At 35.6% G+C, this 25,335-nt stretch overlaps 1 protein-coding gene across 2 annotated transcripts in view; it reads right to left on the bottom strand.

Moving 5' to 3' along the window:
* LOC148949452 (ubiquitin carboxyl-terminal hydrolase 25-like) overlaps window positions 1-25,335 on the bottom strand; it is a 96,425-nt gene that overhangs the window by 45,028 nt on the left and 26,062 nt on the right. The window contains exons 3-6 of one of the 2 annotated variants that reach the window (XM_089093485.1): window positions 21,396-21,642; window positions 14,065-14,226; window positions 10,816-11,002; window positions 3,395-3,722 (exon numbers count right to left, since the gene is read on the bottom strand). In XM_089093485.1, coding sequence (XP_088949611.1) covers window positions 3,395-3,722; window positions 10,816-11,002; window positions 14,065-14,226; window positions 21,396-21,642 — 924 coding nt within the window. The remainder of the gene's footprint in view (window positions 1-3,394; window positions 3,723-10,815; window positions 11,003-14,064; window positions 14,227-21,395; window positions 21,643-25,335) is intronic. The other variant, XM_089093486.1, reaches the window with a different exon arrangement.

The raw sequence follows: 25,335 nt of genomic DNA, 5'->3' as shown, positions 1-25,335 counted from the left end.
ATAGAAACTCAACAACGCCTTGATTGCTTCATTTTTACACTCATAACCATTTCGAAATATGAAGAGAGCTAGAGCATCCTTAGCAACCATTCTCGGCGCTTAATCTCAATATAATCTTTCAAATGCAGGACTACTCAGGGGTGGATTGTCCCTCCCCCCTTTACTCGCAATATTTAGCCAAAGGACCTCTCAAGATGTGAAAAAATTGTCTCTCAAAATGTTCTTTGTGAGGGTTCAGGTCCTCCGATAGAAAATATCCGGCAATATTTATCATGGTAAATATAATCGAATTGCATGGCGATACACATTCTTCTTGATTGTAAATCATAAGAGTCAGAGGCGGTTTTTGGGGGGGGGGCCGAGGGGGCACTTGCCCTGTGCGCAGAAATTTTAGGGCCGAAAAATTTCAAATAAATAATATAACGGTTATAATCATTTTGTAATCTTTGAAATTCTACTTCTATGCAGAGGGCGCAGTTGGCGGTAAGTATAAGTAAATTGAATCCAAAATTTTCATTTTTTCCATACCTTCAGCACCACTTCTTGAAAATAAAATTAAGTAGCAATAAAAGTAAAAATATTAAGATGATTTAGATCCCATTCAGTTGTTCCATGAACCCCAAGATACGAAAAAAAAATGATTCAACACCGACGCATTTCCTTAAAGGAACCTATAGGTGTGCTATAATTAATTGTGCAATATGGAGATGAAGGGGTCTCCAAAAACATAAAGGTTGCATATCAAATATTATTAGCGATTACAGTGTCAGTGGCCAGTAATGAGCAGTCGTTTACCTTAAACCTTAAATTCTCCAGAGCCAGAAATGGCGCATAGGGCATCTACGAAACTTCGTCAGACATTACGGAGCCATCGCAGACATCAGATCCTGTTCATACTAAGGTACATGTTTTCAAAGGCTAGGACACGTTTCTCCAGTTGGATATCTAGTTTCCAACATTCACTAGCATAGAGAAGAAGGGACCTCACATTGCTATTCATGAGGATAGTTTACTATACTGAGATACTTCCAGCGCATAGTTTTTCCTATTGCGTCAGATTGGTTTCCACTTATTAAAAACCGATGTAGCTTGTCCAATCCTCCTCTTGATTTCATGGGCTATTTCACCACTATAATCAATCCACGTCCCGACATACTTAAGTTCATTGATTTGTTCAATTGGTTTATCTTTGCATTTCATTGTCAGTGGAGAGTCAGATGTAGCCATGCTCATTATCCTACTGACATTGGCTAGAAGTCCAACTTTTTCGGCCTTTTCATCTATGGCGTCGAGGAGTAGCAGCAATCGGTGTTTCGCTTCTTCGAGAAGAACAGCGTCGCCAGCGAAGTCCAGATCAGAGACTTATCAGCTGCAAATCTTCACTCCAGAGCCTATAGACTGCCTTAGAATGTAGTCCATGACATTAACAAACAGGAATGGGAATGGGACATATCACTGTTTGATACCAGACATTATTTTGAAGAAACGCGAATCGTAATATTCTTTGCGCAAACAATATTCACAACAGCATTATAATTTTGACAAGTTTATCAGGCACTCCGTGATAATTCAGAAGTTTCCCTAAAATCTTTCGATCACCAGGATCGAATGCCTTTTCAAAATCAATGAAGAGCATTTATGTTGTGCTTTTGTCCCATTCCCTCGACTCTTCGACCATTAGTTTAAGAATGAAAATAAGATCAGAGCAAGACCTACCAGGTCTAAAGCCGTAATGCTCTTCCCTGAAGTGTGATTCTTGGGTTGTCCTTAGGCATTGTAATATGTCTCTGGCTGGCATTTTACTAGGCACAGACGTTAAGTTGATGCCCCTCCAGTTGTCCCAGATTAGCGCATCGCTCTTCTTCAAAAGTTTGACAGTAAGCCCCTGGTCCAATCTTTTGAGACTTTTTCGTTATTCCAGTTGACCACTAAGAGAACAGTCCAAACAGTTATGCAGGCTCGAAGGGATATCTTCATTATTTCTGCCATGATCCCATTGACTCCAGATGCACACACATTTTTCAACTTTTTCACAGCTGTCGTCACTTCTTCGGTGCTGGGATGTCAGCACTTATTCAAAGCCCTGTATCGTTAATGATCATAGAACGCAAAGAATTAGATTCAATCTAATGGGATGAGATAACCAACTATTTTGTAGAGGTTAAAGTAAGAAGTCAAACTTAAATAAATGGAATTTTTTTAATAAATAAAAATTTGGTCTAAAGTTTTGGGAGACAGGGTGCGGAGCTAATCAAGATTTTGCACGCGAGAGAGGCCGGAACCACCACTGATGAGGTTACATTGATTTTATATAAAAACATTTAAACTCACATTTAGGGGTATTAAGGTGTTCATTACATGCAAACTGGATGATTTAGTAATAACAACATTGACACTGAATTTTTTTTTTCTTCTTTTTGGTCTGTTTTATTTCGTCACTTGCAGTTTTGAAAGTGTTTCTATGCCATATTAGAATAGCTTATAGGCATGGCACAGACAAAAACTTTCAAAACTAAAAGTTTTGGTTCTAAAAATTTACTGAAAAAAATAAGACGGTTGAAAGGGAGGCTTTTCTCACTGACAATCCTATTGTCAGGTTGACAACGGAATTGAAGCATTTCCAGTTTCACTGACAGTTTGATTGGGCGAATATGATTTTTAGTGACAATCGTATAATTAGTTATTTTTTTTATTCTTGTATCGACAATCTTACTCTGCCAAGCCAGATTATTAAATTGGATGTCCATTGAGCTCAAATTTTTACCGAAATTACAAAAAAAAATTTTCAAAAATGTAACCCCACAAGCTATTTCCAAGAAATAACACAAGAAAAAACAGAACTTTCATTGATGAAACAATTAATTTGGTTAGTTGATACATAAAGTCAATACTGTAAATTTTTATTTGGTTATCCAATTTGTTTTAGTAAAGCTGAATTGATTTCGAGATTTAAAATTAAAGAGCCGTTGGAATCAGCTAAAATTAAAATTGATAACTTTTACCGTAAATTTGTAAACATTCTCTGTATCCATATCTTTTACCCTTCCAGAATTTAAAAAGCACCTGAGATATTAATTATCTTTTTTTTTCTTTTTTTACTTCACATATGGCGTTCCTTTATAATTCTACAACCACTGTATATTGGCGCTTTGTTGAAGTATATTTAAGACTTAATGTATGTATTTTATATACTCCTTGATTTTGAGGGAAATAAATAAATGGTCATAAATTGAAAAGACTTAACTTTATCTATCGAAAATTTTATAACGTATTTTTTTATTGACAATATGAATATTGACCTTCGGATTAACAGATGCAACCTGGATTGGGAAAACTTGGTTTAGTACTACAAAAAAACTTAAGTTGCACTAAAAAAAATAACATTTGAACATACCTATCCATATATATTCTCCTTGGGAATAGCACTCGATCATGAATTTTCTCAGGTCGTTTGCTAACACTATTGAAAAGAAACCTTTTCAACTCAAAAGTAAGAACTGGCGGTAGATCTTGAAACCATCTTTCCCGAATTAGCCCTAAAGATCTTAATGTACGATAGCTTTGACTAGAATTAAGTTTGGGAGAGTTTAGATTGGCCTCAACCATAGGACTGGATTCTACAGATCCCTTCGTGAAAGCTTCGATCCCTTGATGTAAATCTGACATTCCGCTGACTTGTATGATACACTGGCTGTACTGCTCTGTTCGTCCGTCAATAAGATCTGAAAAGTTTGACAAGATTTAAAGCAAATGAACAAAATATAGCACAGAATGAAAGATATATAGCTAATGGAAATACATGGGCAAAATAGAAATATAAACAAAATTTTATTGATTAAACAGCGAATATATTATACGTTGAAACAAAAAGTTTTTCCATGAAAATTAAAAAGAGCAAATTTGAAAATTGAACCAAGCAGTTCAGATTATACATATGATACGTCAAAAGTTAAACGAGCAAAAATTATAATGAATAAAGAAATAAAACCGAAAACAAACTTGATGAAACCCAAAAACAAAAAATGAAGCCAGAACCAAAACAAACGAAAATAATCACTGAGAAATATGGTTTTGCCACCACTCAACCACCTATTCACCTTCCAAAGGCTAGAATGTCCACTGTGTTTTAGTGAGAAACAAAATCGCAAACATTTTTCACATTTGTTAGATAAGGATGGTCACACCACCCCCCTTCTCCCAAAGGCCAGAATGTCGTCTGTACTTGAGATAAAAAAAAAACAAAAAAAACTATAGAGCATTTCACTCGTTAAGAATTAAGTCCAGCTTAAATGTCCAGAAATCTTTCTCTTTTTTTTTGTAGCATATTAGTAACAACCAATTTAGCTTTTTCAGTTTAAGACACACTATATTTCCATGAATAGTATCTTCCTTCTAATCCATTCTTTTAAATTTGCCATTGAGAGAGAGAAAAAGGGTTTTATTAAAAAAAAATAAAACACATTGACAACAAAATCCGAAGTTTATTAAACTTGTATGGGCAGACATCACCCTTTACAAAACCCTACATACACAATTACTACCAGCCCTCCTTAGTCCCCTCCCCAAAAAAAAAGGGCAAAAAATAATAATAATAAAATAAATAAATAAAAATAGACGAAAATAAATTAATTTTTATAAATTTCCCGACCTGATTGGATACCGAAGACACAAAACTAAAAATCATTCTTCTTTTCTACCTCCTCGTCACCCTCCAAAAAAAATGTCACAATCACTTGAGAGAAAATTCGCCCAGCAAGGATTAAAACTCATATGTAGACAAACACTGTCCTTTTAATTTATTGCGAAATTCATTTAGCTCATCAATTGTTGAAATTGCCTGAAGTAATGGTTCCCACACCCGAGGGCCAACATGTCTTATGGAAAAAACGGATCGCTTTGTAATAGCCTGAGGTCGCCGAACTAGTGTTGATGCTCTAGTCGAATAGTTATGAAAATTAACACCACTTGTAAACATTTCCCTAAAACACTCAGGTAATAACGCGTGTGTATATTTAAACATAACAAGAGCATTATAAAAACGGAATAATCCAGCCATCGGTAATATATTTACTTGATTGTAGTATTATCAATCATTTATACTATTACTTTAGTTTTTGTTGAAGCAAATACTAGCCGTTGGGAGGTCTGAAGGGCGGCAACACGGTACTTATTTTTGGTGAAAGTTTCTTGACAAAACACATTAGTTACACTAGTTCAGCGTTACTATTTTAGAAAGACATTATTTTAGTCAGTCTTATTCCTGTTAGATCCATGCATTTCAAATTTATAGAAAAATCCATTGGCTAAACAAGAATGTATAGGGGGAACTGTATATTAGGCCGCTAAAAGCCTTTTTCAACATTCCAGATTTTTAATTCGCAAACAAAACAGACAAACTAAAATATTCAAAAAGGACTATCAGGGAGCTACACTTAAAATGAAGGCTATTATATAAAAATTTATATTTACCAACGGCCCAAAAAAACAACACAAAAACAGGTGGAAAAAACAAACCTCGAAACACGGCAACGTAGGACAGGAAAGGGACATAGGGAAAAATAGGCTGCCCCAGCCGGTCAAATTCACAACATACTGTACAAATTTTTTTTTAGCATAAGTTGAACCAGTCACCAATGAAAAATAACATTTTTTGTTATTCTTTTTTTGCTTTTAAAGAGAGCGTCAAATTAATTTTTGGAATCTAGAGTTTAGTTTAAGCTTATCTGCTAGAAAAGATCTGAAATCACACCGAAAATCTAGCTCATTCACAACTGACTGCGGAAGTCTATATGTTTCAATAATTTATTTGTTTATTTCTCTCAAAATCAAGGAGTATACAATACACACAAATGAAATTGCCAAAAAAATATCAACAAAAGAAACAAAGCATTGATTTAAAATAGGTTTAATGACATAACTGAATATAATACGTAAGAAAAAACAACAAAATTTCAAAAATATTGTTTAAATTCTGGAAAAAAAGGGAAAATATTATGCATAAAGAAACAATTTTTAAACTTACGGTAAAATTATCCTTCTTAATCCTAGCTAATTTCAACGGCTCTTTCCTTTTAAATTTCAAAACTAATTCAGTGCTACTAAAACAAATTAGAAAAACCAAGAAAAATTTACAATATTAAAAATAACAAAAGCGAATTGAAGACAAATCGCAGATTTTAAATCTCGAAAAGGAGGGGTAGAATAAAGAATATGGGGAAGGGCAACTGCATCAGAAAGAGAACCTGAAATATCACGACGATAGACACCACGTAGCCGTACTATTGAGCCAAATGCTTTTCGAATTTTTTTTTTGAATATTTAAAATTAGTATTGATTTCGAATCAAGTTGAAGCTCAATAACGTAACCCCAGATAAAGAACAGTATCAGAAACTCGAAATTAAGCACTCTTGTCGCAAATTAGTTCAGCTCGATTATTGTTGATTATAGTTCAGCTCGATATAAGGGTTGTAGAAAGTGTACAAAGACACTTCGCCAAACATATAGTAAAAATACAAGGGGATAAAACTCCACCTTCTCTAACTCCATGACCAACAGAAATTGGATTAGAAAAAGAATCATAAGCAGCAACTTTTATTCTAAGCAACCGGGATATTAGGATCTAAGAACTCTAACCAAAGAAAGGGGAATACCACCACTAACTAGAGCTGAATGAGCAGAAACACGTGAAATATTATCAAAGACTCCTTTTATATAGATTAAAAGTTTAGAAAGCGGGGAGCCAGAAGACCTTGATTCATTGATTATTGTATCAAATGTTGCATAGGCATGGTCACAACCCATTGCTTTTTTGAAGCCTACTTGATTAAGACTATCATCCAAATGTTCAAAAAGATTTTTATACACAATTCAAAAAGCTTACCAGTTATAGAAACCTTCGTTATCAGTCTATAAGAATCACAAGATCGGATATCTCTTTTACCACATTTTGGGACAGGAATTACCATCCCAACTTTAAAAGATGAAGGAACATTACCAGGCTTCAGGATAATATTAAAACAAAGTCAAGAGAAGAAGAAGAAAAGAAGTGGGAGTCGATTTTAGATGATTTGAGTGGATCCCCATATTTTAAAGAGCGTGGTTTTAATTTGCGACATGCACCCAATAAAGAAACAAACCCAATAGAAAAATCATGCAAATTGAAAGAACTATTCAAAATTTTACCAACATGCAAAAGTTGTTTAAGATCAGCACAAGAATTCGAAAGGTCACCAAAAATGAGTCTCCCGCTCAACAAGTGAAGGTCTTCTGTTATTGGAAAGTTCATTCATTTTTTTTTTTTTTTTTTTTTTTTGGTAAAAATAGAGCTTTCAAAATTTTCTTTGTATTCACGTCAAACTTATATACGAGGCGTCCATTTTAAAAATTCTATTATGACGACGAAGTTCCGACGGTAAAAATCGCTTTCTTTTCCTTTATGCACAGAAAAGCCGGGTGACCATCCTGCAGCTTTCCGCAGTTTTTCCGAAAACGAAAAGCCAATTTAGATGCAAGATTGCGATGTACAAGAAACGGATTTGACGACCGAAAAGTTTTTTATTTATTTGGTTTACACTCTTTTACTCCAAACTTTTCTCTAGCAAAATATTTTAATCAATCTAATAATTGAAAATAAGGTTCTAGGCGTTTACCCACCCAGAAAATATCGCCCCCCCCCCCCCTCCCCGCGGAAAATAAGGTTTTAAAAATTTGAGAATTTAATTTGAATTTTATTTTTAGTTTCACTGAAAAGTGCTAAGGAAAAGGAAAAAGAGGAATTTACACACCACAAGTATCTTAAGAACTTAGGAAAAAAACCTCAAATCCATTTTTGTTGAAAAGACTTCCATATGAACTTCTGCAATTTTTGGCAGTAGCGGGTGCCAAATTAAAAAAAAAAGAATAAGAAAAAAATGTAGGCGATAAATCATCAAAATTAAGGTAAAAATACATGGCACCAAAAAGCTTAAGGAGGTTTAGCTTTCCTTTGAAAGGATAGTAGTGCGGGCGAAAAGCGTCGAAAAACACTAGAAGGCTTCCGTGTTGAGGAAAGCACCAAAATTGGTTAAGATGCATTTTCGAGCATGCTCTTTAATAGGGCTCGATTACGCAAGCGAAATTTTTCCTCAGAACACTGCTAGGTGGCTTGGAATCCAGGATGGCGGAGAAAAATACGAATTTGTCAAAATGAGAAGACATGGCCGTTCAAATAGGCTAGTATGGGGTAATTGATGCCATAGGTTCTGAATATGAGCTTAAGAAAACTTAAGCTGTACCATAGTGCCACTAGGTGCCTCAAATCCAAAATGGCGGACAACATACCCTGAGAGCTGCACTGCAGTCAGGTCATGTGTGGAGTCACAGCCTGGAATCAATACCCACCCTTCCCAGTTCTTCTGACTTTGGCTGGGTCAGAGGTACCGATGGAAAGTGGCTTCCCAATTGGTTAGACTCCCTTCCGCCAGCGTCAAAAGTTTGTCGCGAGACAGTGCGTTGTGGTTGCAAAAAAGGGTGTGAAAGAAGGTGCCGCTGCAGGAAATTTGACCTTAACTGTAGCCCACTATGCTGGTGCAAATCAAACTGCTTTAATTGTTAAACATGTGATTATTTTTTTTTTACCAGAAGATTCGATTGATCTCTTTGTGTTCGAGATAAAATTATAATCCTTAAATGCTTTGATCCGTCCGTTCACCTTCTGTTGATTCATTTACAATAAATAAATAGATGAAGAGTTAACAAGTATTTAACTGATTTTGGTTTAGCAAATGTAAACAAAGGCCATAAATTGGACGCGTTTTGGTCTCATACTTAGGCAATTTGTCCTGTACTACTATTAGGCGTATGTCGGAATAACAGAACGATATTTAAAAATGTTGCATTAATTACTCCACTCCAGCCTATTATATCGGGATCATGAACCTCGCGCGATTCGGAAAAAATGACTTTTCTTCCTCCATCTTCGATTTTAGATCCCAAACGGATCAACGGGTCAACTAATTTTATACCCCAAGTGGATCAACGGTACAACCAAGGTATATTTATGTGTATATACGTGCGTTTTCAGAATCTGAATTATCGATTACTCCTAATCCGCCCATTTGAAGTCATTACTTCTTGTTCTAACAAAACTTGTATTTTTCGACCGCCATCTTGAATATGAAGCGCATAGGAACACTACGGTAAAACTTAGATTTACGTTCATACTCGGAACTTCTGCGATCGATTACCCCATACTGGCCTATTTGAGCGGTCATTACTCATAAACTTTACCATAAAAGATGAACCAAATTAAAAGGAACGTGACCAATATTATTCGTACTCCCATTCCAACAAGAATAAGTAAATGCAGTGACTTGCAGCAAATATTAAAATTTGGACGAAAATAAAACTGTACTACGCTCACTTACATTTTCAAGATTATAGTATAAAACCACAAAAAAAAATACTTGAGCTCGAAATCTAATGGAGCAATAAAATTACTAAGTCTATGGCAAGCAAATATAAATGCTTCGAAAAACAAATCATCGCGATAGTGTGTAGGCAAATAGCAACTGACTAAAACACAACAAAAAAAAAACTTTGCAAGCAAGAAAAGATTCATCAGCGCAAGATAAAATAGCACTATAGGAACAAATGTAGCAACAGCACCCACTTGGGCGGCCTCCAGTAGGCCTTGCAGAACCGTAAATATAAATCTCCAAGAATTCATCTTTTTGAACAGAAGGAGAAGGAGGACATTTTTTTAAAATAAAACTTTGGTTTCTTGTTTTTGTGTAAGATATATCAATACTTTAGTTAGTAACAAGATAGTTGGACAGCATAGCGAACTGCAGGACCTGGATGTTCATATAAAATATATTATAAGTAAAAACACAGAGCCATGGGAGCAAAAAAAAGAACATAAGCCCAGCCAGAAATACCCTAAAATTTTAAATGTACTTCACGCTTAAACTAAGGAATCTTTCCAGCCGCCTAATAGTACCATAACTTTCCAATGCCCAAACATGTTAATTAATCCTTCAATGTTTTATGCTCATAAAAAAGATGAAACACGATTTTATTCACACTACATATTATTGGGGATGAATATATATTCCTCATGTCCTAACATTCTCAATATTTCCTTTCATTCCCCAAGAGAAGATAGTTGGAGGAATAGTTGAACCCAATGAAGCTCAGATTTTGTTCTAATCACACTGTTTCGGTGACCGTAATGGGGATTTTTTTTTTTAAGAAAGTGCCAATTCTGGCCCTCCCCCATTACAAGAAACATTCATAGAAGCAAACTATTTGCAAAAAAGAATATACTATCTTTTGAGGAAAAAAAAATTTCACACGGGAATAAGATCGATCAAATGGCAATTCTAACCAATTTCACTTCAAAAAAAAAAAAAAAAAAAAAAAAAAAAAAAAAAAAATCAAATCCTTTGTAAGAGAAGAAATTCATTACTTGTGGAGAAAAAATTTCTTTCGCATTGGAATAAGAGAGTAGTTTCAAGAAAGTGATAGTACTAGATTCGAAAGTAAGAGAAAATATGTTATCTCTTAAAAAAATTTCATTCCTATGGGAATAGGAAAGTCCTCGGAATTAAGTGGGAAATGACCCTAGTGCGATGCAAAGAGAGAGAGAGAGAGAGAGAGAGAAGCACATCATTGAAAGAAAGAAGACATATTATTTATTTCGGAGATATTTCTTCCATATGAGAATACTTTGAACAAGTTGTAAACCTTTTAACGTCAAAAATATTACCTCCACGTTCAGAAACCTTATTATTGTCTACATGCTTGCTGAAAAATACATTGTCAACATTACTTACTACCATTCACAGTTTCAACGGCTAACTGGCCATAAAACAAACCAATCAGCGGGTTTTGAATGCAAAAAGAATTTTCGCCCTTTCTTTCTATTTCCATTTCCAGCTCCATTTGCCCTTTTTCTTTTCCTTCTTCTTCAAGAAGTTTTTTATTCAATAGGCTAAAAGCTTCTTCCAACCACTGAAGTAACTGGAAGAAAATACTCATAATTTAATTCAAAAATACTAACAGTTACCGGTCCAAACCATTGAAATAATAAACATGTGTAGAGGGTCAGATGGACAGGGATTTATGACGACTTGATCTTGTATTTCTGACACAAAATAACTTCCGCGATCAACACTAATTAAGCTTTATTGATTGCTAAAAGCTAGCTGAGCGATTACCCCACGTCTATTCTGCATGCAGACACAATTGGACCTCAAACTCCTATTTGCTGTGCAGGACTCAATTACGCGATTCACTTGAACATTAGCGATGCCCAATTTTCAAGCGGATACAATTACTTCAGCACTGATAATAAATGTAGCATTGCTGGTCTTCCGAACGATTTCTGGCACGCTTAGTTTTGTTTGAAAGATTACTACTTGATGGAGAGGAGGAAGAAGGTTCATAATGTTTCTAGCGCTAGATTTAGGATAAGGTCGTCTGGTGATTAAATACTGAATTATTGTGGGAATTTTTGTTAGTAGTCAGGTCCCTTGAGTGAAAGAAAGTTGTACAGTCAGTCGAATCTGTCGACCCGTCGACATTTATGGGGATTAAAGTCGTAGGTTGTACTTACTAGATGGTAATAATAGGAGAATATAATTTTTATCCTCGATAACTCAAACTAGATGGATGGAGATGTTGACGGCTTCTAAAAACTTGGGCGAATGCACCGGGCTGCAGAAAAATTTTTCCGAGTCACGAAAGAATTACAAAAACATTAAAAAAGGCCTTTGCTTATTCTTTTATTACATTTTTATACGTCAGTTAGGCACAAGGAATAGTTGCAAAGTGGGTGTTTATACCCTTTCAAGGGACTTACCGCCCGCTCGTTTTTGCTTTTCTTTTACTCTTCACTATTCTTTGAAAAACTTCTTTTTCGCATTTTGTTTCTTTGATTAATAAACTAAAAAATTTTAAATATAAAATGATTTTGCGTTTAAATTTCAAAAAATTCAAACTAAAGTTTTTACAATGAGCTCTAAACAACTCAAATAGATTTCGAGTTGATTTCTAATTGAACAGCTTAATTTATGTCGAAAATAGGTTTTCTATCACATTTGCACCATTGCAAAAACATAAAAATAAAAAAAAAGCATTGTAATGCCTTCATTGTCAATGCCTCTTTACTCAGTTCATACACCAAAGATTAATAATAAACGTTCAACTATTTAAGAAGTTCTGGGCCTTATCCAAATACTCGGGTAAAATTGCACTTATTTAACTAGAATAACTACATATTTGGCAATTGGACACCCTAATCTGAAAACACAGGGCTTTCAAAATCGTAAGAATATCATTAACCCACTTCACTTCTAAATAAAAACATTGGTAAATCAACTTACTAAATTGTTACACGAGGTCTAAAATCACATGTATTGGCGCGGAAATGGTTCTGCACCACTTATTGGAGGGGAAAGCCTCGCTGGCGCCAAATATTGTAATGGAATGCCTCGCGGCTATCACTACCGTAATATAGATATAGGATATGTTAATAAACTATTACGGTATACTCTGTTCCAGGGTACGGTAACGTGATCGAACGGTCAAACGGTCACTCTCTAGGCCAAGGGTCCAACCCGGGTCACCACTAATATTTCTAGTTATCTCTTTGGAGGGTAAACGGGCCCCCTGTCGATATACTAAATGACGGTATTTCTGGCAAACTCTTTTCCTACCCTGCCTGGGTTCCTGGAAAAATAATCTCACACGGCTGTAGAAAATAGCTCACTTGTATTCTTCCAAAGGTCACAAAACATACATTTATAAACTCTCAAGATAGACTCGCTAAACGGGGTCTCAATGTACACTCTCAATACAGACTAAAAACTAAATCACTAGTTCTCTACAACGAACTTCGCGTAGGGGTGGACCTTAGATTGGCCCTGGCCAATCCGCTAAATTAAAGTTCAAATCCCTAGCTTCTTTTGAATAATATTATCTTTCAATGGCCCAGAACAGGAAGACCAAAATAAAATTTAGCTTGAAAGCTTATTTGTTGCAAAACAACTATAGCTTAGCAACGAGACTTTAACTTATCATTGAAAATTACACTATAGGCAAAAATAAGTAAATGTAATTACAGAAAAGAAAACAGGTCATTTACCTGAAAAAACAAAAGAAAAAGGGATGGAACCCCAACGACATGAGTATAAAAATTCATGGATGGAAATAGCCCTATGCCTTGAGAAAAGGGGACATAAAAAGATCTTAATTGAGAGTGTCGGATATATACCCCATTGGCTTCCAAAACATGCACGTAAGTGTAACAAGATATATGTACATACGTTATCTACAGGTAAACCGTTGCGAACAATGTAAAAACAAAGTGAATTGCTCTGTAGTTATCCAACCACTTTTGTGCATGTTTTTCCAAAACATGCACGTAAGTGTAACAAGATATATGTACATACGTTATCTACAGGTAAACCGTTGCGAACAATGTAAAAACAAAGTGAATTGCTCTGTAGTTATCCAACCACTTTTTACGGTTCATTCTTGATTATTTAAAATTATTCAATCTTTTATGTGGTTGCGGAGAATACAAAAAAGAACTGTCACTTCTAATTACTTGATATCCGTTAATTACAATTAAAATGAAATAGTCAATCATCTAGCCCTTTACTCTCAGAGAGAGCGGTGGTGCATTCGTTCCTAAATATTAAAAGTCTGTAAAAAGTGAACCATAATTTAAGATAATTTATTTTTAGGAATATATTTGGAGTAAGCAAAATCAATGGGCGCTGAGGTGATTTTCCCTCGTATTGGGGAAACAACAGTTTTAACAGAAAACATTAGTTTTCTAAATTCGAAGTGTTGTGATAAAAAGCTGAGCTTAAATGTAAAGATTGAGGGCTAGACGGGGGCGAACACTTCTCTTATTTATAAAAATTATATTTCATTTTGAAAAGCAAATACACCTGCCCCCGCCCCCCTCCATTTCAAGAAGCCCACACATAAAACATAAAAGTCAAATAAGAATAATCGTTTAATAAAGAAAGACTTCTCACTGATCTTTTAAACAGTAAATGTTTATGACTTACCAAATGGGTAGTTTCTGAAACATCATGCTGACTAAAAGTATCTCCAAGACCACTTCTTAGAATAGAGATACATTCGGATGGATCTAAATATTTTCTTCTGCCGCGAAGCATGAGTGCAAAGAGTCTTCTTAAATTTGTAACCAAAGAAACATTTCGTAATTCCTAAATATTAAGCCAAGTTAATAAAATCCATTGAGTAACCATACGAGAAGAAAAAGGAATTTGTTTCACGTTTTTCCCATGATTAATCAACTCTTCAAGACTCTAGGAAAAGGACATTCGAAACTAAAGAGAGTAGGATCTTCAACAAATTATCATGGCTCTTACAAGAATTTAAAAACAACATAAGCGCATATTACAAAATTCACAACAATTTATTAGAATCAGTTTATTGACACAAACTGTCGTACTCACGAATAAATTCTCACTAAATGGCACTCATACTTGGAAAATAAATACATAAATAAAAACACCTGACTAGCACTTATTAGACACTGACATATAACAAGGCAAAAATCAATTTGAAAAGCATTTTGTACTTAAGATTTGAGAAGCATTTTGTGCTTTTATGTCGTGCTTACTTATTTCGTCTTAAGTGGTGGTAATATGTTTATATGTTTATCCCTGCTTAGAAGAAATCGGCCAAATTTACAGATCAAACTAAGTCGACGCTCGTGAAGTAAGACCAGTAGAAAGGCAAATAATGCCAATTCATAACCTGCATAAGCGTCGCACAGAATTACTCTGACAGAGCTGTTCTATAATTAGTGAAGTTCGTCACTTAAAAAACCTGGGTTATTCATTTAGTGCCCCATTTCCTGTGGGGTGCCACAAAGAAGCTCAGCCCATTCTCGGTCATTATCTTCTAAAAAAAACTATTGATGCACTGGTATCGGTGTAGCAAAACATTAATCACTAAAACGAGAATAAGCTTGTGTACACCCACAGTGTGTAAATTCCTGACTTATACGTAATGATTAAATAAAAAAAAACAAGTTTTTTTAACTGAAAGTAAGGAGCGACATTAAAACTTAAAACGAACAGAAATTATTCCGTATATGAAAGGGGCTCTCTCCTCCTCAACGCCTTGCTCTTTACGCTAAAGTTTTTTATTGTTTAAAAAAATAGAGTTGTGAGAAAGTCAAACTTTAGCGTAAAGAGCAAGGCGTTGAAGAGACAGCCCCTTTCATATACGAAATAATTTCTGTTTGTTTTAAGTTTTAATGTCGCTCCTTACTTTCAGTTAAAAAAACTTGTTTTTTTTATTTATTTTTTGAACGTTTGTGAATGAATGATGGCTTTGATCTCGGATCACCTTGAATGAATAACTCAAACAAAATTTTCACTTTAATTTACTTTTTTTTGTTAAATAGCTTCCTCGAAACTTGTTTCATTTTATTTACGAGTGTCTATATTAATAATATATATACGTAACTTAAGAATTAACTTACGTAACGAACTTCTATGTGCATATATATTAAATACGTGTATTAGGAGGCTCGCCCCTTATTCAATACCTTGCTCTTTAAGGGAAAGTTCGAATTTTGTTCCAATTCTATAAAACTGACCGCTTAATCAACACATGCCGTTAATTAGAATAAATAGCTTTTATGAAAGTACTAAAAAATCTCTGGCTTAAAGAGTGAGGTATTGACTAGGGGGTGAACCCAATCATATATGTAATATTTTCTGTTCGTTTAAAGTTTTGATGTTGCTGCTGTTGCAGTTATAAAACTTGTTTTTTTTATATTTAATTTCTGATCTTTTTTTAAATAATGCTGGGAAGTCCGGCGTCCCCTTCCCCCATGAAAACTTCCTTCATGGAAAGATCCGCCCCCCAAGGCCCCCCCCCCCCCCACAACCAGGAAAAATCTCCTCTGAAAACGTCTGTACTGTATACTTCCCAATAACCAATACTATATGTTAACATTGGGTAAAGTTCATAACTTTCAGCCCTCCTCCCGGGAACTTCGGGGGATTAAATCATCCTAAAAGACATACTTATAATATTTTCGAACATGCTGAACAAAATGGCTATCTCAAAATTTTGATCAGGTGACTGGGAAAAATGAGCGTGGGAGGGGGCCTAGTTGCCCTCCATTTTTTTTTGGTCACTTTAAAAGGGCACTAGAACTTTTAATTTCCATTCCAATGAGCCCTCCCACGATATTCTAGGACCACTGGGTCGATACGATCACCCCTGGGAAAAAAAAAAAAATAAACACGCACCCGTGATCTTTCTTCTGGCAAAAATGCAAAATTCCACATTTTTGCAGATAGAAGCTTGAAACCTCTACAGTAGGGTTCTCTGATACACGGAATATGATGGTGTGAATTTCATTCAGGTTCTATAGCTTTTAGGGGGTCTTTTCCCCTTTTTTCGAAAATAAGCCAAATTTTCTCAGGCACCTAACTTTTGATTTATAAGATTAAACATAATGAAATTTATATATTTAAAATCAGCATTAAAATTTGATTCTTTTGATGTATCTTTTTGTATCAAATACCGTTTTCTAGAGTTTCGGTTACCATTGAGCCGGGTCCCAATAACCAATACTATATTTAACTTTCAGCCCTCCCCCTGGGGGCTTCGAGGGATTAAGTCATCCTAAAAGACATAGATATAATATTTTCGACCATGCGGAACAAAATGGCTATCTCAAAATTTTGATCGGGTGACCTTGGGAAAAAAATGAGCGTGGGAGGGGGCCTAGTTGCCCTCCGTTTTTTTGGTCACTTAAAAAGGACACTAGAACTTTTAATTTCCTTTCCAATGAGCCCTCCTACGATATTCTAGGACCACTGGGTCGATACGATCACCCCTGAAAAAAAAAAAAAAAAAAAAAAAAAAAAAAAAAAAAAAACGCATCTGTGATCTTTCTTCTGGCAAAAAATGGAAAATTCCACATTTTTGTAGATAGGAGCTTGAAAGGACCTCTACAGCAGAGTTCTCTGATACGCTGAATATGATGGTGTGATTTTCATTAAGGTTCTATAACTTTTAGGGGGTCTTTCCGCCTTTTTTCAAAAATCAGCCAAATTTTCTCAGGCGCGTAACTTTTGATAGGTAAGACTAAACTTGATGAAACTTATATATTTGAAATCAGAATTAAAATCTGATTCTTTTGATGTATCTATTGGTATCAAAATTCCGTATTTTAGAGTTTCGGTTACTATTGAGCCGGGTCGCTCCTTACTTACAGTTGGTTACCACGAACTGTTTGATCAAAGGCCTTTCAGACGTCGATTAGAAGAAGTTAGACAATCGCAATCATACCTATGACATGAGTTCACGATATAGAAATTTTTGTGATCTTAAAAAGGTTCAGATTTACTGAAACAGGTTGGAGCTGGTCACAAGGTTTGGAATGCTTTACTTCGGGAATAAAACGAACTAACGGTCTCTTCCAGAACACTAGGGTACACTTACTTCAAGAAGCACTGATTAATATGGGAGGAGATCGGCTTGGCAAGGAAAATGGTGTATTCACGTAATAGCTTTAAAGCAAGCTTGACAGAGTCGGACGCATAATTGCACTACAGTTTTGAAACGCTTCAGACTCCAGGCTCAGAAATTTCCACTAAATCTACATCATAACCTGCCTCAGCAATGCGACCCTTAGTTTCTGGATTGTCGTTTAATGAAAAAGTGGTGCATATATCGGCAAAAAAGGAATTTACATCCGAAGCTGATACTAAGGTATGATTAGGGGCGTCACTACGGGGGGGAGGGGAGGAACTCCCCCTCCTAAAGGACCTCAGAAAGGACTTTTGTCGGGCAAAGCCCGACGAAATCGGGCGATGCCCGACAAAAGTCGCTATCTTTCGGCACAAAGTGAAGCTTCTGGAAGGGATTTTGTCGGGCGAAGCCCGACGAAAATTACTACTTCATGAGCGCGAAGTTGACAGAAACCTTTTGGCCCCTTAAAAAACGACTAGTAGAGCAGAGTCCTACAAAACTTGTTAATCTAATATCATTAAACTTCCGTCGGGCGAAGGACTCCGAAATTTACTGCTTTATACTAAGCTTATTTAGAACAAGACCTCTTTAGCTTATTCTCAATAGCCCTATAACAAACATATAACTAAGGGTTTGAATAACTAAAACTGCAAGGGAAAGCAGTTTTTAAGTCTAGATTCGAAATTTTTTTTTGCTTTGCGGCATTATACTTATTTTTAGACTATATTTAACAGAAAAAAAGAAAAAAAAAGAAAAAAGCAAGCCCGCTAACCTGGGTTGTACTACTATTCCCAAAAGAATATTCTTTAATACATACAACCGTCGAAATAAATTCAAATCACACCGGTTTGTCAAGCGCAAGGAAAGTTTACAGGGAGTCAAGTTTTTCAGTGATCTAGGAATTGCAATTTGAATTAGTGCGATTCTGCATTTAAACCTAAAATGAAGCTTGGAGCACTGTTTTATTTGTTTAGATCATCAGTACATGAAAATGTTTGCAGAACAAATGAACTGATTCAGAACTAGAATAAAGCTTGTGTGTGAAGTTTGTTTCAAAGACAGAAAGATGAAAGGTATCATGAATTGAATCTGATTATTGAGCTATTCGCATTAGTCCACATTCTGATTAGTCCACAGAGGGAAGATTATCGTTCCTTCTGCAGAGATTTGCAAGAGACTTTTGCAGAGATTAAAAAGCACTAGATGTATCATTGAGTTTGCCGTGTTGTTCTCTCAAGCGAAAAAGAACAAACGATGCTTGCCTTTAGTTTATAGAGCACTTTCATGCACTTTTGCAGAAACTATTGCAGTGACATTGGCTGAAGGTGAACGAATATTTAGCAAGATAAAAATCGTCAAGAACAGATTAAGGTTAACCACTGGAAACAATTGACTTGACTATCTTACGCTCATGATGTCCGAAGAATACCTACTGGAAAAAATTGACCTTACCTTACTTGTAGAAAAGTGGAAAATGAAAAGCCACCCAGCCTTAAAGTTTAGCGTATTTTCTTTGCCTTGATTTTGCTTTTATACCTGAGTTATTTCTCTACAATATATGACAATTTTCTGCAACTAATAAACGTTATTTTAATACCTAGTAGCAAATGTCGGTTGTCGTCGGCACCTACTCAAATCCGTCGGCACATTTTGAGCCCCCTCCCCCCAAAGTAAAAGGCTAGTGAAGCCCCTGGGTATGATGATAATTTTACTTAAGTTACTATTCTTAATAATAGAGCAGAAAGGACATACTGTTACAGAAGACCAATTTCGGGTTTGGCCAGCGCATGTCTGCTATACTATCTTTAGTTTGCAACAATCCTTCCATCACCAATATGAATATTTTTTTTACTTTTTTTTATACTAATATGAGAATCAGTCAAGTGACACAAACTCGGAAGACTGTCAGTAATAGAGACACTAAGCCACCGAGTACAATCTACAAGAGAGATTTTGAAATTGGTACAATAAAAGGGAGTAACAGAAGCGCAGTTATAGTGAAGACACTCAAATAAAAAAAAAGCAGCAGAAACATTGGAAACCAGATGGAGGAGACTATCATGGAAACGGCTAATCTGAAGCAGGTTGCTAGCTTTTGCAAGGCCATCAGCAAAACAAAATCAATCACCGAAAATCTTAACCAAAACACCAGAAATAAAAATCTTGAATATGTAGTAGATGGGATCTACTCTGAATTACTCTTCTTCGCACTTGTACCTGGCGCACGTTTTAGTTGAAGAAATTAATTGGAAGACCAAACCTATACTAGGCAGCAAGATCAATCCCAGAACCATAAGGACAAAAAATAAGCTGACTATAGACCAAACTACCGTTTTGGTAGTCTATTCTTTGTAATTTTTTAAGAAAAATCTTAACAACAAATACTAAAGAAAATTTTCCATGGAAGAATTATCAAGAAGTCAAGAAGATCTACGCTTACGGTTACATCCACCAAAATCCCAAAAGCCACACTGGTTCTCACCTAAATTTACATTTTTGGTTTTAAAAGATAGAAGGATACACTGGAAAACCTTGCTAATATTGTAAGAAGTAATTGAAGATCTAAATAAAGAATAATAAAATGTAATTTACCTTTTTCAAAATCAACAAACTGTGCCACCTCCGAAAATTCTCAGGTATGTTCGAAGCATATAAGACACACTTGAAATAAAAGCTGAAGGTAAAACATAAGTGAGTTGTAATCAGTCGACAGATTAAACTTAAAAGTATCATCACTTTTTATTGACCCAGGCTTTCAATTTCGTACAGCGTCAGTAACAAAGGAAGAGAATACAGGTATCATATGGGGCTGTGAAAGGAGAGTACTGACAAGAATGGTAAGAGGGCCAGCGTTTATTCATGGACAAAAAAAATCAAGCAGATGGCGGAAGACAATTACTAACCATAATATACTTGTTTAAGGTATCAGAAATAATAAATTTTTGTCATCCTTCCTACTAACAGTAAAATCCATCATGCGGCAGTGTGCTCCATTACGTTCATTCATTTTTAGTTTTACGTCTAAGATTAGCCAAATATCCAGAAATTGGTCGAACAAATTCAAGCCACATTTTAAACAATAGTTTTTATTTTTCATCGACTTTAAATAAGGGTCAGTCAATACTAGCTTTGCTATTCGTTGGTATCCAACATTGAAGGCAGTGATACAGAAGATGCATAGTAAAAAGAAGGGAAGTGAGAGTTGAAATAAATAATGACGAAGACCACTCTGTCTTTCCATCAGACAAAATACACCGTAGTTAATCAAGAATTTTCTGAAGAATGTGAATAAAATATAATATGCAACCTAGACGAAAATTTCGGCCATACACACAATGGTTGTCCTCACCTTGAACAATGTTAAACTTGAGCTAAATAAAGATGTTAGAATTATTTTATATATGGTTTTAATTTTAGTTTTCTCGTTTTTAGTGCAAGTTGAATTTTACCTTTATTTTACTTTTTGTTTTGCTTAGGACGGCATTGAATATATGGTCGAAACATTTGTATAGGTTGTATATAATATTTTATTCACTGTCTTCAGAAATTTCCTTGCTAACTTCATATACTTCATATGACAGTAGAAAAGTAGACCAATATACTTGCTTTATTCAAGTTACTTTTTATAAATCACTCAAAATTTTCTCTTTCGATGCATCTATATCCAATATAATAATGCTGAAAAAGGGACATGATCAACGTATTATACAAAACCACAGAAACAATAGAAGAAACAATAGACAGTACCAAAAAGTTCCTTTACTAGTTCTTTTAACTCTGCATTAAATATTTAAAAAAAAAAAACAGAAAAAAAAAGGAAAATTAACCTCAATATTGACCTGAACTTACATAGGAAAAGTTACTACTTTACCCTAGATTCCAAATCCTTGCTTTCCATTTTATGCGGTGTAAATTCCAAAACCAGTCTACGAAACTCGGGAATATAGAACAAGGACTGGATAACAGCAGAAAACCAGCAAGTGTTGCCAACATTTTTCAGTCCAACAGGCCAGTTGTCGATTCGAATTTTATCCCTTGGGTTTTCAGCCTCTCGAAAAGCAACAGTTCGTCTTGAGATTGTGCCATCAGACATACTTGCTGCAACAGCCCTAAAATTACTATATAATTAATAAGGAAGATAAACCTCTACAAAAACAATTTTCATTTTGTAAACCCCGAATAAAATACTTCCATCAGGCAAATAAATGAATAAGAGAAAAAAAAAATCTTTGGAACCTGTCTTAGGGGAGGCGGGTTCTTCTATATTCCACTGTGTGCAGGCATATCACCCGTAAGTTAAATTGTTAAAACTGGTACCAAAAGGATGGAAAATAAAGCAGTTCTTTGCAAGTTTTGCTACAGTAGTTTAGCAGGCAGTTTGCATGTTTCATTCAACGTTAGTTCAGTAGTTGTAGCATCCAGGAAACAGGGCAATGTTCAAAATTAAGGGAAAATCTCACGGCGTATTCTGGTATTATGAGACCCAGTCATTAACAAGGTCAAAGAGTAACTTCATAATATGAAAGTAGAGTAAAACTGAACAATCTCCTGGTTTTTGAACATTTTGGTTTTCCTGACACTGCAACTGCTAGACTAGTCAAGTTGCTGAAACCTGCATAAAAAAAAGAAGAAAAAAAGCCAGGTTTTTCTCTCGTTTCAACAATCTGTCCTTTGCATTGCAGATGCAAAGCAATGTTATGGTCAAGGAGGAATCTTCTAGAAAACTTGTTTAAACGTACAATATTTTGTCTTCTAGTAAGATTTTAAACCCTTAGCTAATCATGATAGCCTTGTCTACCCACACAAAAGGGGAGTCCCCTCTGAAGAAACAAAGGTCCATCATCTTCTTTAAAATGCAGGTAGTTTAGGTCTAAAGCGGTCTTTATGGCAGCTTATAACAGCCTTCTCCAAATTGGAGGTATAACTGCGTACCTCCAAATTGGAGGTACGCAGAATTGTTAGCACGATTAAGTCAAACAGTGCAGGAGTTGATGGAATGAACCTTAGAACGCTCAAGTCGGTTCTGGTTTATTTGCTTCCTGTCCTCGTATACCTTATCAATATTTCTATGGAAAAGGGGATGTTTCCGAGTGCGCTTAAAATAGCTAAAGTTGTACCGTTGCACAAAGGTGGAGTCAAAACTGATATATCTAATTGGAGACCAATATCAATTCTCCCGATTTATTCAAAAGTTTATGAAAAGATTGTTCATCACCGGCTTTACGAGTATCTGATGAAAATTGGTGTTTTACACGATGGTAAATTTGGCTTCCGGAAAGGACATTCGACGACGCAGGCAGTCCAGCATCTCCTGGAAAATATTAACTCAGCACTTGAGAATGGCGAGCAGTGCATGGGCGTTTTTATTGATTTTAGAAAAGCTTTAGACACTGTTGATTTTAAGATTTTATTGGAAAGTCTGTGCTATTTAGGCATAAAGGGTAGTGTTTTAAATTGGTTTGAATCGTATTTAAGTGAAAGGAAGCTACGAGTGACTTTGAGTAACAATTCTTCTCAGCCGTTTCCCATAAAGTGTGGTGTTCCACAGGGCTCAGTTCTTGGTCCTCTCCTGTACCTGATATTTGTAGACACAATGAGATTCTACATTCCCGGAGCTTCAGTTACTTCTTTTGCTGACAACACGGCTTTAGTGATTGCAGCAAAGTCGCTGCAAGAGCTCTTGTTCAAGGCTAATAAGGCGCTGAATGGCCTACATGAATTTGTTTGTGCTAGCCTACTTAGCGTCAATGCATCAAAAACTAATTTTATGATGTTTACGAGGACTGGTTCTGCTCCCACTCTCCCTGGTGTCATTATTTACAATGGCCTACCGCTATCACAAGTTGAAGAGATCCCATATCTGGGATTCATCCTGGATCGAAACTTGAGTTGGAGAAAACACTGCGACATCATAGCATGCAAGCTGGCGCGAGGCCTTGGAGTTCTGAACCGTTTTCAAAATTTTTTACCTTTGAAAATTCTGCTTTTATTGTATTTTTCCATAATAGCGCCTTGTATAAATTATGGTTGTTTGATTTGGGCGAGTAATTTTAGTTGCAATTTTAGAAGAGTTCAAGTTCTGCAGAATAAGGCTATAAGGTTGATTGGAAGGTATGATCGTGGTGTTGATAGCACTGAATCACTTTTTAGAAAGTTTAAAATTTTAAAGGTTGGTGAAATAAGGGATTATCAAATTGGAGTTTTTGTATTTCAGTGTCTGAATGGTTTTGCACCGGATTTTTGTATGAATATTTTTAAGCCTAATTCGTTTTATCACGATTATTCGACTAGGAGTGCGGAAAGTCTTGTATCTGAGCCACGGAACACAACGAGAGCGAGTCAAGTGACCAGACACATGGGCCTGTCAGTTTGGAATTCGTTCCCAGATTCCGTTCGCCAAGCTGAAAGTGTGCCGCAACTTAAAACCTGTATTAAAAATCATTTCTTTTCAGGAATTTGGTAGTGTTAATGGTTCGAGAGAAGGCTTTTTTTTCTTTTTTTTTTGTAGATATTTTTTTTTTTTTTTTTTTATTTTTTGTGCCATTTTATATTTATCATTATTTTCTGTTATTATTATTGTTTTCCCCTTTTTTAATTTTAATTGGTTTGATGATTTGGCATGCATGATATCCAACCGGTCGCTTTTTCAAGCATCTTCTTGGTTTAGTGCGACTTGTTGTAACAATGAGTTGTTTTTTTTTTTATAAAAATGTATGAACCTGAACCTGAACCTGAAATGTTATATCATTCATGATGATAGCTATACTTTTGAAATAAATAAAATCCTTCAAGAAACGGCAGAAAGAATTGACTAGCTTCCGATATCCAAAACTATAAATCCGAAGAGATCCTCAAAATTTGAAGCCTTTTCCCCTGGAGGAGGTTGGACGGTAAAAGTATAAATTTTACCGTCATTTTATTAGGTAAATGAAATTTACCTAATAAAAGGGCAAATTTTATTAGCGACATTTTATTAGGTAAATGAAAAGTGTGTGCTTCCCCTCCCCCTGGAAAAAAATTGTGACAACAATAGGCTCCTGTATTTGAAAAATAAAGCTCCATACATGCATTTAGTAGACAGATGGATTTGTTAAACCTTTTTGAAGTTAGAACCAAGCTGGAAAATCTGGTTGACTAGCAGGACCCCGTTTGGGCACTAACACAGCATCCTTTTGAGTCAAGATCGTTCAAGGAGGGTCAGTTGACAATCACTATCACTCAAAAATAGGTGAAATAGGTGAGAAATCTAGAACTTGCTGAAATTAGAATCATACCAGGATGGAAAACATATACAATCTGAGGACCCCATATGGGGTCCTGTTTAGCTAGTGAGACCCAGCTAGGGCACATGTACAGCACTCTTTTGAGCCTAGATTGTTTAGGAAGTGGCCCTTGGCAATCACACCCTCTTAGAGACTCACACTTCATAGAAACATGCAGTAAACAGGTGGACAATCTACACCTTACTGAAATTAGAATCATACCAGGATGGAAAATATATATAATTTGAGGACCTCTATTGGGGTCTTATTTAACTAGTCTTGTTTAACTAGTGGGACCCGCATAGGGTACAACACAGCACTCTTTTGAGTCAAGCTCGTTCAGGGAGTGGCCCTTGACAGTCACACTTCATAGATACAAGTAGTAAAGAGGTGAACAACCTACATCTTGTTGAGATTAGAATCATACCAGCAGAGAAAATATGTACAATCTGAGAACCTCATTTGGGGTGCAGCGGTCCCATCTCTATATATTTAGGCATTTTTGACCTCTTTCAAAACAGGATCATTCAATAAATCATTCCCAACAAT

The sequence above is a fragment of the Artemia sp. Qi Xiang Cuo genome, chromosome 8 (genome assembly GCF_049724085.1).
Source record: "Artemia sp. Qi Xiang Cuo chromosome 8, ASM4972408v1, whole genome shotgun sequence".
In the NCBI taxonomy this organism is placed as follows: domain Eukaryota; kingdom Metazoa; phylum Arthropoda; class Branchiopoda; order Anostraca; family Artemiidae; genus Artemia; species Artemia sp. Qi Xiang Cuo.
This window is presented reverse-complemented; position numbering and strand designations above follow the sequence as displayed.